This window comes from Sinocyclocheilus anshuiensis, unplaced genomic scaffold, assembly GCF_001515605.1.
Source record: "Sinocyclocheilus anshuiensis isolate Anshui unplaced genomic scaffold, SAMN03320099.WGS_v1.1 scaffold3390, whole genome shotgun sequence".
Taxonomy (NCBI): domain Eukaryota; kingdom Metazoa; phylum Chordata; class Actinopteri; order Cypriniformes; family Cyprinidae; genus Sinocyclocheilus; species Sinocyclocheilus anshuiensis.
Window position 1 is genome coordinate 165,198 of NW_015541090.1, and position 13,789 is coordinate 178,986.

A 13,789-nucleotide genomic window follows, 5' to 3' on the forward strand; every position below is an offset into this window, starting at 1 on the left:
ATATGTGATGGATAGACAGAAAATGAGCTGAGGGAGGTGTGGACAGAGCGGCAGATACAAAGGGAATGGAGAAGAGCGGCGGTATCTCTGAAGAGCCTGAGGAACTTTATTCTCATATTTGAAGCAGTTCGAACACAAGACGTGAGTGGTGGAGCGGCTCTCGATGACCTGCAGTTCACTGACTGTGCACCACGTAAGTGCTCTTTTTTCATTCAAGGTAATTGATTTCCATTCTTATTGTTAATATAGCTTTAAACAAGCTGGAATTTGATATCTGACTAGCTCAGCTGATGTGAGCATAAATGCAAATGTAAGCATAAGACGTGTTCTACGGACAACAAGTGAAAGCTGCAGGAGAGTTTGTCTAGTTTGAGCAGTGATGCTCAGAGGGATGCAACAATGCCTCCAGTTTTCATCTCCACGTTTTTTTCCCGTGAGTCCTTTTTGCGTAACGTTCATGCATAAGCTTGACCAGCTCAGGGCTCTGAGGGTTGTGCTCAGCAGCGCCTTATGGAAAGCAGTACCACCATTTAATTGGATGAGAATTGATTTTCTAATTCTGACAAGCCATCAGGGAACAACATGAAAGTCAGAATAAGTTCTTCTTTTGGTTCTCAGGCTTGACATGGAAAATGTCAGATTTAATTTGCATACTGGCACTTCTAAATCACAGTAATTACACTTGAGCTTCTGGATCGTTTAGTGAGACTGTGTGTAATGCAAAGATGTCAAACACAATCTGTGATCAAAGCATAATTCATTGTTTTTTTGTTTTTTTTTGTTTTTTAACAAATACAGTGGTTATTATTATAAGTGACCATCCATGGCCTTATCATATATTTTAGGTGTAGGAACATGACCCTTTTTGCAGTTTTTTGGTTTTGAAATGTACAGCAAGTTTTACCAGAGCCATAAATTATTAAACTAAACTACAGTTACTTGCAGCTGTAAATAAATTAATAAAAAAAATTTGCTCTATCAAACCGTGAAGAGGAGCAGAGAAATTAAATCCATTTTTTACAACCTATTTCTTTGTGGGAATATGTGCTTTGGAAAAATTTTCTATACCTAGATAAAGACTTTTCGCTCCATGGCATAATAACTCAAAGTTTCGGAGAATTAAACAGGACATAGTTTGGCATGAACTTAATTTGCTGTCATGTTATGTTCAGTGAATTTGAAGATATTCATACTAAAAAGCTCTGGATGGATGATATTTTATTGCTATTTTGAGCAATGATGTTGAATATGGTCATACTTCACATGTCATTTGGATTTCGCATCTTTTCATTGATAGATGATCATTTTTGTTATTACATGGACCATGTACAGCAGGTAAAATAAGTATAAGTAAATAATAATAATATTGAACACGTCACTATTTTTCTTTACATTTCTAAAGGTACTGTTGACATAAAATTTTCACCAAATGTTGGTAACAACCCAAGTAATCCATACGTACAAAGAAAACAAAACAAATAAGTTCATAAATTATGTGTAATAGAATGGAATGACATGGGAAAAAGTATTGAACTACTGAAATTTATTTAATTCTTAGTACAAAATCCTTTTTTGGTAATGACAGCTTCAAGACGCCTCCTGTATGGAGAAACTAGTCGGTGTGATTTTGGCCCATTCCTCCACACAAACAGTCTTCAAATCTTGAAGGTTCTGTGGGCCTCTTCTGTGAACTCTGATCTGTAGTTCTTATTTTCTATTGGATTCAAGTCAGGTGATTGGCTGGGCCATTCTAGCAGCTTTACTTTCTTTTTCTGAAACCAATTGAGAGTTTTCTTGGCTGTGTTTGGGATCATTGTCTTGCTGAAATGTCCACCCTTGTTTCATCTTCATCATTCTGGTCCTGTAAGTGTTGGGACTGAACCAGCTAATATTAATTTCTACTGACTAGGGGCAGGATTGCTTTCTAGTTACTGATAGATTTCAGCTGGTGTCTTGGCTTTTCATGCCTTTTTGCACCTCCCTTTCTTCATGTGTTCAATCATTTTTCCCTGGGTCTTTCCATTCTATTTCTGAACTTATTTGTTTTGTTTTCTTTGTATGTATGGATTACTTGGGATGTTACCGACATCTGGTAAAAAATTTCAAGTCAACAGCACCTTTAGAAACATATTTACTGAGAAAAATGGTGACGTGTTCAATCCTTATTTTACCCGCTGTATCTTTTAAATGATGCTGTTTCAGATTAGTGAGACTGAAAAAGGGTCCTTGTATTTCAGGAGCTGTGCATCCTGGATCATGCCCCGCTGTAACAGATTTTGTGTGTAATAATGGAGACTGTATTGAGTATCATTTGGAGTGTGATGGTAAAGCTGATTGTTCCGATGAGTCTGATGAGATTGACTGCTGTAAGTACATCTGCACTAACCTTTAAATTATTGAGTATTAATGCAATATAGATACAATGTAAATACAAAATAGGTATTAATACAATCTCTATGGAGCTAATATCTCAACTGTTCATGTGGTCTGTTAGCGCATGTTCCAGGAGCTTGTAATTTTGATATGCCCAGCGGCCTTTGGCAGGAGACCTGTCATCTGTCTCAGGATCCCTACGATGACTTTGATTGGGATATAGGCTATGGCAGAATGCTTAATGGGACAGGACCATCAGCTGACCACAGCCCCGGTTAGTAAAACCTAAACTTCACAATGACCTTCAATCACCTGGCTAGTACAAATATGACTAGTAAACACACACATATCACCAAAGGGTAACATATTAAAATCTTTGTTTTGATTTCAATAATTAGAAAATGTGCATTACTAAAAACTAAATGTTATCATTATGTCATAATGAGTGTGTCTTTCTGACTGGCTGAGATTTGACAGTACCTGTGGATCACACAGATTGTATTGCCTGGACAGTGAATCTTCTTACCTCCCTTAAACAGTGAAACAGACAGCTTGATAATACCTGATCCTGAATCCAAACAAGCTACATATTAATCTAAGACTAAACCTTGCTATTTTATGTAAATATACTGTATGTGGATGAAATAGCAATTTTTGTACAAGATTCCCATGAATATGAGATGAGGTTTCTCTAAAATTGAAGCCAGCCGTCTAAATCATCTAATGAATCGTTGCGTGATTTGAAAACCAAAGGGTTGAAGGTCAGAAAAATCCCTCACTAAAAGCCATTTTCCAGCTACTTCATCAATGGGTGTGATTAAGATCTGGATTTCTGCCCTTCATATACTCATGTCCGGTTCTGCTAAAAGATCAGTGTCTCTCAGTAAAAGCGTTAAGTGTACATTATTTTAATTGTGAAAATGAGTCTGCCCTCTAAAAGGTGATCGATTTACTGAACCTACTATTGATTTTTCATGCCAGACAAAGAGTCAAGGAAATTGCTGCACAGTGTGTCTTTTGAGTAAAGCCGTGGAGGAGTTATGCAGTGAAATCTAATAATGTTTGTTGTTACAATCTCTATCATAATACTATAATAATATAATCTCATTTTTGACAAGATAAGAAATTGTTTCTAATATTTTTAGGGGTGTAGTGGTGTAAAAGTATTGAAGTCTATGCAAAATGAAAATTCACCCCATCTTTTTTGTTAATGCATGTTGTAGATTTTATGTTGTAGATTTTTTTATGCTTGTGAGCATTTAAATTTTTTTAACTCCATGGTAATTGTTAATGGTGATCGTAAAAACATGCCAATGTTTTTTTTTTTCAATTTCATTTACATATTTTCACAGTTTTAGCAGGCATCTTTGCTAAAGTAAATATTTAATGCATTGTAGGTGACATTTGTGACCCTGGAGCACAAAACCAGTCTTAAGTCGCTGGGGTATATTTGTAGCAATAGCCAAAAATACATTGTATGGGTCAAAATTATAGATTTTTCTTTTATGCCAAAAATCATTAGGATAAGTAAAGATCATGTTCCATGAAAATATGTTGTAAATTTCCTACTGTAAATATATTAAAACTTAATTTTTGATTAGTAATATGTATTGCTAAGAACTTCATTTGGACAACTTTAAAGGCGATTTTCTCAATATTTAGATTTTTTTGCACCCTCAGATCCCAGATTTTCAAATAGTTGTATCTCGGCCAAATATTGTCCTATCCTAACTAACATTAGGATGGAAAGCTTATTTAACAATGCTTAACAATGGAAAGCTTATTTATTCAGCTTTCAGATGATGTATAAATCTTAATTTCGTAATTGACCCTTATGACTGGTTTTGTGGTCCAGGGTCTCATTTGGTTTACTCTTTCAGATGGAGGAGGTGGGTATCTGTATGTGAACTCCAGTGGTCAGAGAGAAGGAGATATCGCCAGATTCATAAGCCAGCTGGAGTTTCCTGCGAGTGTCGGTATATGTCATCTGCGCTTTTGGTTCCACATGTATGGCTCACGTCACATGGGTACACTGAAGGTGAGATAATACTTTAATACAAATATATTTTGAAATATACACAAATAACATATTTTACATAAGTTTTTACCATACCATTCAAAAGTTTAGAGTCTGTATTTTTTTATGTTTTTTAAAAAGTGTCTTGCTCACCGAAGCTACATTTATTTAATCAAAATACAGTAAAAATGTAATATTGTGAAAAATTATTTCGGTTTAGACATTTGTTTTAAAAAAACTGAACTTCCAGTCTTGAGTGTCATGTGATCTTTCAAAAATCATTCTAATATGCTGATTTGGTGCTCAAGAATTTTTTTTATAGTTATCAGTGATTATCAGTAATTATCAAAACAGTTGTGCAGCTTTATACAACTAGACAACTTGATCGTTCAAGAGAACAACATTTATTTGAAATATACATTTTGGTCACACTTTATTTTAATTTGCTAATTTGCTGCTTATAATAGTTAGTAAGGTAGTTGTTAAGTTTAGGTATTGGATAGGATTGGGGATGTAGAATATGGTCATGCAGAATATGTGCTTATACGTACTAATAAACAGCTAATATGTTAATAATAGGCATGCTAATTAAGCAACTAGTTAATAGTGAAAAGTGGTCCCTATACTAACATGTGTTACTGACATTTTTTATAACATTTAAAAAAAAAATTGGAGCTGCAGTGTATATCCACCTTTGAAGCTTCCCTTTGCATTATGTGGCAGTATTTTACTCGCAAAGATGAGCATTTTGGAGAACTGCAGCCTGCTAAATATCAGTCATGAAGTAAATTTCCCCCCTCTGGTCTTATTCCATGAAAAGAAGAGCGTGTATTATGATTCATAAAATGAGTAATGAAAAATAAGCTTTAAAGTTTTTGGAGCCAAATGTGCAGGAGTTCAGTGAAATTCCTTTCACTGCCTTTGTTTTATATTGAAAACACTGAGCTTTAAAGCACCTCTTGAAGACTGCGTAATGAATTCTGGGCACTATATTGCAGGTGTATACCATGGGCCACAGTGGAACACCTCTGCTAATGTGGGCAACCTGCGGAAACCATGGAGACAACTGGCATTATGCTAATGTGATCTTATCAAATGCATCACCCTTCAGAGTGATCGTTCAGGCAGAAGGGGGAGCAGACCAGTGGACTGACATTGCTGTGGATGACATCTCTTTCACTAGACAATGTGTTGTTGGAGGTACAGAACTACTGATTGCTTTTGATTCTTGTCTCTTCCTGAATTGAAAATGGCTTTACTATTTTGTTTCTGTAATATATAATATAATATAAAAATTGTTAATTTTGACTTTTTTTTACAACTGTCAATTTAATGCATAGCAATGAATACAAAAAAACTAATGGTGGTAAGTATATACTACCATTCAAAACTATGGGGTGAACATTACAGTAAGAAGAGTAATGTTGTGAAATATTACAATTCAAAATAACTCTAATCTATTTTAATATATTTTAAATAATAAGGTATTTCTGTAATTTGCTGATTTTGTGCTCAAGAAACATCATATTATCAATGTTTAAAAACAGTTGTGCTTTACTGTCTCTTTTGATCAATTAATGCATAATTGTTAAAAAAAATCATACTGACCCCAAACTTTTGAATGGTATGTTATATTGTTTTACTAAAAAAAAAAAAATCTTGGATTTCAATTTAGGAGTGTTTTCGGGGTCGAAAAATGATTCAGTGATTCTGAGACCACCAATGATTGTTCATCAGACAATGTGAGAGAGGTTGAGGAGAAAGGAATAGACAAAGACAAGATCAGTACATACTTCTCTGACTTTATTCTCTAAATGAAAGGTTACATTTATAGCTTAAAAATGTATGAACAACATAAAGCCCATCAAAGTAAAGTGACTTTTTAGGAGTAGCATAATATATTACTTCTCATTAAGTGGGCACTTTCTTCAGGGGAATATTCCTGCAATCTTCAGATTAAAGGAGCTGTGGCCCAGGAGCACTGTAGGGGTGAAGAGCCTCGGTCAAGGACACGTCATTAATGGGGACTCTCTGTAACTCTCTTGTTAAGGATTGCCCCTCACTGAGCTGGAACCTGCACCCTTTAGCCGCCAGCCCATAACCTTAACCACTTGATCTGTGTTAATTAATGGTGTGAAATGAGGTCCTTATCACATTTTATCATTCAGTTATGATGATGATTTTATCATAAGTCATTATTATATGTGGATGTGTTTTATTTTTTAGAGTGTCCAATTGGGTACTGTCTCAATGGAGGGAGGTGTTCAGTAAAGGAAAATGGAGCAGTGTGCATGTGAGTTTCCCAAGCACAATAGTACACTCACAGTGAATCCCAAAATGTTAATAGAGTTAATAATAGTTAATAGAGCATTCATCTGTATAACAGAAGCTATGCAGTTAAAGCAACTAAAGAGGCTTTCTTTTACTGTTCACTCCTCTTGGACTGCTAATACAGATTAATGCAAAGTATATGTTTGTTATGGAGGACAAATGATGATTTTTGTTGGGTTAGAAAAAAGTGTTTGCCTAAAGTCTGACCTAAAACCTCCTTTCAGTTTTACCTGGGGAAAAAAATCCCCACCTTCACCTGTTGGTCATGGTCAGGCAGGTGGCAAGACCCTGTTGGAGATCTTTGCATTGAATTATTCATGCTATCCTACAGTGCCAGCCGAATATCACATTGAAATGTGTGTGATTTATACAAAGAGTTATCAGCACCCTGACTCTCAGTTTAAACTTGCACTTTTCAGCGAACTGCCAAAGCAGGCTTTCTGTAATTACTGTTCCACGTGTGCCAAGAAACACAATCTTTCTCCATTTGAATTAACCCCCCAAAGCCTCAAATGTTTTCTCTCTCCTTGTCTTTCTCTTTGAAATGGTGTATGTCATCGCTAATAAATTATAAGAATTACTTAAGTCTCTTGTTCGCAGACACTAGTGTATTTGTGTGTGCACGAGGTTGCTTGCAGAATAGCTTAAGGACATTCTTTATGTGAAAAGATCTTCCCCACAGGCAAGAAAAGAAAAGAAAACACAAGGAGAAAGTAAGAGAAAAGAAGGGACAAAGAGAGAATGTGTGTCTTTTTCTCATTACAGGAGCCAAGGGAAGGCTGTTGCTGATATTAAGCTCATGTGGATGTCTCCAGGCAAATACTCATGCACTAAGAATTACTTAAGTCTCTTGTTCGCAGACACTAGTGTATTTGTGTGTGCACGAGGTTGCTTGCAGAATAGCTTAAGGACATTCTTTATGTGAAAAGATCTTCCCCACAGGCAAGAAAAGGAAAAGAAAACACAAGGAGAAAGTAAGAGGAAAGAAGGGACAAAGAGAGAATGCGTGTCTTTTTCTCATTACAGGAGCCAAGGGAAGGCTGTTGCTGATATTAAGCTCATGTGGATGTCTCCAGGCAAATACTCATGCACTTATTTATTTATTTCTCTTTTGGAAAGTTGAGGATGGCCAGCATTCCCTTATGAATTATCTCTGCCATTCAGAGTCAGTGTGTGCGTGTTTCTGCAATAATGATGTTTTCCTCTCTAGTTGTCCATCACAGTGGACTGGTAATCGTTGCCATATAAAAGAAAAACCTTTTCTCACAACCGCGTCCACAACAGCTGTGATACCAGATAGTAAACTAGGTAACTGGATTGGTGAGTATATGCACATGCAATTATTTGAATATAAATGTACTAGTTAAGCAATAATATGTGTGTTTAATTGTGAACTCTGCAGCTGTCAGTGTTGGATTAAGTGTGGCATTGATCCTGGTGGTCATCGCAACTGGAGTCATTCTGTTCTTGTTATTTCAAAGGAGACATTCACTAAAGTAAGTCCATTCACATTCAAATGAACTCGGAAAGTGTCTATAAAATGTATGGGTATTGACTGCATTGTTCTTGACTGAACAGAGACTCCAGTCTTATTGATAATGAAGAGTTGGATTGCTCAACCTTTGACTTGCAGAAAAAGGTCAGTCATATACCTCAAATTATAAAAGCCATGATCAAATAAGTTGAGCATTATCCAGTCGTGTGTTTGTTTTTTAATAGAGACCTTCGTTTTCCCTGCCATGTTGCATCTCTAATACATTCCCTAGACTCTCTTTTTTTCATCCCTCTCCATTTCTTTTTTTTTTTCCACTTACTGCCTTTTTTCCACTTTGGAGCGAACAGTGTTATTTAGTAATTTGAACCACTCTGCAGGTGTGAGAGAGAGCTCTGTCACACTGCTGATAGGAAATATTGAACCGCAAGCTTAAGTTTGTGCGTTTGTGTTGGTGTGAGCATGTGTACATTTAGCGCTCAGTTCTAAACTCGCTGTATTTTGTATGCAGCACACAGTAATTTTCACTCTCCTGTGCAGTAAGGGGTAGTTTTTAGAGAAGTCTGGCATATTTTAATGGCTAACTGAGATTTCTCCATATTTTACTGTTATGCATTCATGTGAGTGAGCTAATTCAAAAATGTAATGCAGTAGGAACCCTAGTGTTTTGAAAACAATTATTGATTTTCATAATTGTATTACACTAATGTAATTTGACTGTGAGCTTTGGAAAGATGATATATTAAAGCATTACTATTATGGTTGTTCCTATAGCTGTCATTTTATTAAATAAGTTTACTGTGTAATTCTGGTTTCAGCTGCCCTCTCTTGACGTTAGACCCAGATGGCCAGTACATTCTCGACTAAACATCAGCGTTTACCCATGGAGAGAGGATGCAAAGGTATGAAAGTCTGGTTGTCATAATTAACAAAGTGACCATTCAGTTCCACCCCAAAAAAACACTTTTAATTTGAAAAGACATACTGGTGATGTACAATGCAATCTGTGGACTGTTTTATTGCTCTGCACTCATCACATATAGCTTTGACATGCAATGATTTGACTGAGGCTTGGGACCAGAGGACCTAAGTAATACATTAATCTTCTGCTTAAGCAATAAATGAAAATAAGGTACCAGAGAAAATACGGACAAATCTTGTTCGCAGACACTAGTGTATTTGTGTGTGCACGAGGTTGCTTGCAGAATAGCTTAAGGACATTCTTTATGTGAAAAGATCTTCCCCACAGGCAAGAAAAGAAAAGAAAACACAAGGAGAAAGTAAGAGAAAAGAAGGGACAAAGAGAGAATGTGTGTCTTTTTCTCATTACAGGAGCCAAGGGAAGGCTGTTGCTGATATTAAGCTCATGTGGATGTCTCCAGGCAAATACTCATGCACTAAGAATTACATAAGTCTCTTGTTCGCAGACACTAGTGTATTTGTGTTTGCACGAGGTTGCTTGCAGAATAGCTTAAGGACATTCTTTATGTGAAAAGATCTTCCCCACAGGCAAGAAAAGGAAAAGAAAACACAAGGAGAAAGTAAGAGGAAAGAAGGGACAAAGAGAGAATGCGTGTCTTTTTCTCATTACAGGAGCCAAGGGAAGGCTGTTGCTGATATTAAGCTCATGTGGATGTCTCCAGGCAAATACTCATGCACTTATTTATTTATTTCTCTTTTGGAAAGTTGAGGATGGCCAGCATTCCCTTATGAATTATCTCTGCCATTCAGAGTCAGTGTGTGCGTGTTTCTGCAATAATGATGTTTTCCTCTCTAGTTGTCCATCACAGTGGACTGGTAATCGTTGCCATATAAAAGAAAAACCTTTTCTCACAACCGCGTCCACAACAGCTGTGATACCAGATAGTAAACTAGGTAACTGGATTGGTGAGTATATGCACATGCAATTATTTGAATATAAATGTACTAGTTAAGCAATAATATGTGTGTTTAATTGTGAACTCTGCAGCTGTCAGTGTTGGATTAAGTGTGGCATTGATCCTGGTGGTCATCGCAACTGGAGTCATTCTGTTCTTGTTATTTCAAAGGAGACATTCACTAAAGTAAGTCCATTCACATTCAAATGAACTCGGAAAGTGTCTATAAAATGTATGGGTATTGACTGCATTGTTCTTGACTGAACAGAGACTCCAGTCTTATTGATAATGAAGAGTTGGATTGCTCAACCTTTGACTTGCAGAAAAAGGTCAGTCATATACCTCAAATTATAAAAGCCATGATCAAATAAGTTGAGCATTATCCAGTCGTGTGTTTGTTTTTTAATAGAGACCTTCGTTTTCCCTGCCATGTTGCATCTCTAATACATTCCCTAGACTCTCTTTTTTTCATCCCTCTCCATTTCTTTTTTTTTTTCCACTTACTGCCTTTTTTCCACTTTGGAGCGAACAGTGTTATTTAGTAATTTGAACCGCTCTGCAGGTGTGAGAGAGAGCTCTGTCACACTGCTGATAGGAAATATTGACCCGCAAACTTAAGTTTGTGCGTTTGTGTTGGTTTATGTGTACATTTAGCGCTCAGTGCTAAACTCGCTGTATTTTGCATGCGGCACAGTAATTTTCACTCTCCTGTGTAGTGAAGGGTAGTTTTTAGTGAGGTCTGACATATTTTAATGGCTAACTAAGATTTCTCCATATTTTGCTAAGTTATGCATTCATGTCAGTGAGCTGAATCAAAAATGTAATGCAGTAGGAACCCTAGTGTTTTGAAAACAATTATTGATTTTCATAATTGTATTACACTAATGTAATTTGACTGTGAGCTTTGGAAAGATGATATATTAAAGCATTACTATTATGGTTGTTCCTATAGCTGTCATTTTATTAAATAAGTTTACTGTGTAATTCTGGTTTCAGCTGCCCTCTCTTGACGTTAGACCCAGATGGCCAGTACATTCTCGACTAAACATCAGCGTTTACCCATGGAGAGAGGATGCAAAGGTATGAAAGTCTGGTTGTCATAATTAACAAAGTGACCATTCAGTTCCACCCCAAAAAAACACTTTTAATTTGAAAAGACATACTGGTGATGTACAATGCAATCTGTGGACTGTTTTATTGCTCTGCACTCATCACATATAGCTTTGACATGCAATGATTTGACTGAGGCTTGGGACCAGAGGACCTAAGTAATACATTAATCTTCTGCTTAAGCAATAAATGAAAATAAGGTACCAGAGAAAATACGGACAAATCATAATGGAAGAAAGGTCCATCATAATGTCTCATCATAATGATAGGATGCAGTTGCTGGCCGCTCGAGTGTTCCAGAATTGCTCTGTATAAATGGACTATAAGAAGACTCAGTGGTTTTCATTTGTTCATCTGGGCCCGTCTTTGCTTGTGTGTGTTATTCAGGTCTCCAGCTCAAAGGAAAGCAAGCTCTCTTTCTCCAATCCAGTCTACAAGTGCTCAAACAGTTCTGAAGCTTGAAGAAAACACAGACACGCAAACACTGGCTGTCACGTCCCTATAGATTTAGAGCACTTTCCACTTCATTTGAGCCTCCCCAACAGCATGGCTGTACTGGCTTAAGGTTTAGAGGGCTTTTTTTTAACACAAACTGGTGGGAGGAAAAAGTGTGACCACAAACAAGATCCAATTAAGCTAAATGAAGCAGTTAAACTATCAGTCATAAAAAGAAAGTTTCTTATAATAATCTGTGACATGTAACACATTCCATATGTTATGAAAGCTCTCCGAGGCACTGAAATTAAACTTCCATCTTTCTTGTTTTACAAGAGCCAACACTTCATGTCAGTGCCTGTTTTAACATGAGGGGCTATGCTGATAGATGCCTTTGTATGTTTAACAACTCAATTAATAGTATCTAATTGCCGGTGAATGTTCATGTTCAGTTTTAAGACTTTTTAACATTAATTCATATAATTTAGAAGGCATTTTTTGAACATTATCTTTTTGTTTCATTGAAAATACCAAACAGTGTCTTTCAGAAAATAAAGGAATTAATTTTTTTAGAGAATCATAGATTTATTAAAATTAAATGAAATTAAATTTTTAGGATGACCACAATGTAACATTAATCTGGGAAGGTTTATCAAATCTAATATGGAGTCTGGGTGCCATTTCAGAGATTGTTTTGTTTTTTTTATAGCCTGCTCTCCTTCCAGATCTCTGGTTTCGAGAATATTGCATTTTCATTACTTTAAATGTGCGTTCAATCACCACTTGGTCTCCTTTTGGATTCAAGCAGACCACATTTTGACAGATGATAAAATTGAAAACTGTAATGATACCAAAACATGCACAAAGACAAGTGAAGTAGTTAAGTGCCCGTGTTTAAGGGAAAAGGACATTTTCCTTGATACCAGAACACTGGAACAAAAGCTGTAAATGTACAATGATAAACTCTGGTGAAATATGAAATGTTTCAATATTACAAACTCTCTGTAATCCTGCATTCTTTGTCCTTTTGTTTCTGGTTCTCATTTGTCAGAAGTCAAAACAAATGCTTTGTCTTAGCACAAAAATGAACTACAAAGCATGAAATGAAACATGATGATTTGATAAGAACGTTCGAATATAGATGAATTATCTAGGAAATGTGTCTTTGCGCAGACTGTAACATACACTTGTCAAAGATGTTTTAGAATTATGTATTCATTAAAAACATACAAATTGGATTCCTGAAATGTGCTCCGCATTACATGAGCATCAATAAGCCCAACACATTGTGTTTTCTCTGGATATCTCTCAAGAAATACACAAAGATCTGAATTCAGACTTTTACACACTATTACAAGTTTTTACTGTCAGCTACTATAGACAGCTAATCGTTTACAGCCATTTACAGTCTACAAAATGTTGTAGTGTTCTGATTCTGCTTAGAACAGGTTTGGTCCTCCTCCTTATATCCTTCTTTAAACCTACGGATATTCCTGTTGATTTATTTGTCTTGTTTTTTTTTTAAATCATGTTCATAATGAAACATTTGGTTTTTCAAATAGGGACCTCCGTACCCTGCTATGTACGTAGACAGCTGGGATCTTTCTATTAACAGTGTGTGAGACAGGAAATTACATTTCCTTGAACACAGTGAAAATGTTTTGCCGAATTTAAGTGTTATTGCTGAGGTGTAAAAACTAATAGAAAGAGACAGTATAATATTCATCATGCATACATTTACATGCTCACATTTGCAGAGAGCAGTTTCATTATTGTGCTTAAATATGCAGTCAGTTCATCTGAATCTCAGCGAAATAAAAAATATGCATATAGTCCATTCATCAATTCTGCACTTTCATTTTAATGTCTTTCTGCATCTCTCCATCTCTTTCAGTGCTTCAGAGTCCGTATTTATAATACATTATAAGGGTATTCTTAAGGCATTATAATGAATGCATAATGCATTATAAAAAACCTTATTATATGTTGTATTATCTCATAATTAATCATAACAACAGTTTTAATATATTATAATATTTACTTATTTGTGGTTATAGCTTTTAAGAGTATGATGATTTATAACAATGAACATGTTGCATCCACTTTTACAATGGATTATATTTCTCATATAGATATAATGTATTATAAGTCTCA

The 13,789-nt window shown here is 35.8% G+C and overlaps 1 protein-coding gene across 1 annotated transcript in view; it reads left to right on the plus strand.

Moving 5' to 3' along the window:
• Positions 1 to 11,962, plus strand: part of LOC107690733 (MAM and LDL-receptor class A domain-containing protein 1-like) — a 34,075-nt gene extending 22,113 nt beyond the window's left edge. Inside the window, exons 21-31 of the mRNA XM_016489141.1 lie at positions 16 to 193; positions 2,238 to 2,366; positions 2,495 to 2,647; positions 4,254 to 4,411; positions 5,389 to 5,590; positions 6,617 to 6,683; positions 7,932 to 8,029; positions 8,124 to 8,217; positions 8,300 to 8,360; positions 9,032 to 9,115; positions 11,588 to 11,962. Of these exons, the coding sequence (XP_016344627.1) occupies positions 16 to 193; positions 2,238 to 2,366; positions 2,495 to 2,647; positions 4,254 to 4,411; positions 5,389 to 5,590; positions 6,617 to 6,683; positions 7,932 to 8,029; positions 8,124 to 8,217; positions 8,300 to 8,360; positions 9,032 to 9,115; positions 11,588 to 11,662 (1,299 nt within the window). The 3' untranslated portion in view covers positions 11,663 to 11,962. The remainder of the gene's footprint in view (positions 1 to 15; positions 194 to 2,237; positions 2,367 to 2,494; positions 2,648 to 4,253; positions 4,412 to 5,388; positions 5,591 to 6,616; positions 6,684 to 7,931; positions 8,030 to 8,123; positions 8,218 to 8,299; positions 8,361 to 9,031; positions 9,116 to 11,587) is intronic.
• The last annotated feature ends 1,827 nt before the right edge of the window (positions 11,963 to 13,789 follow it).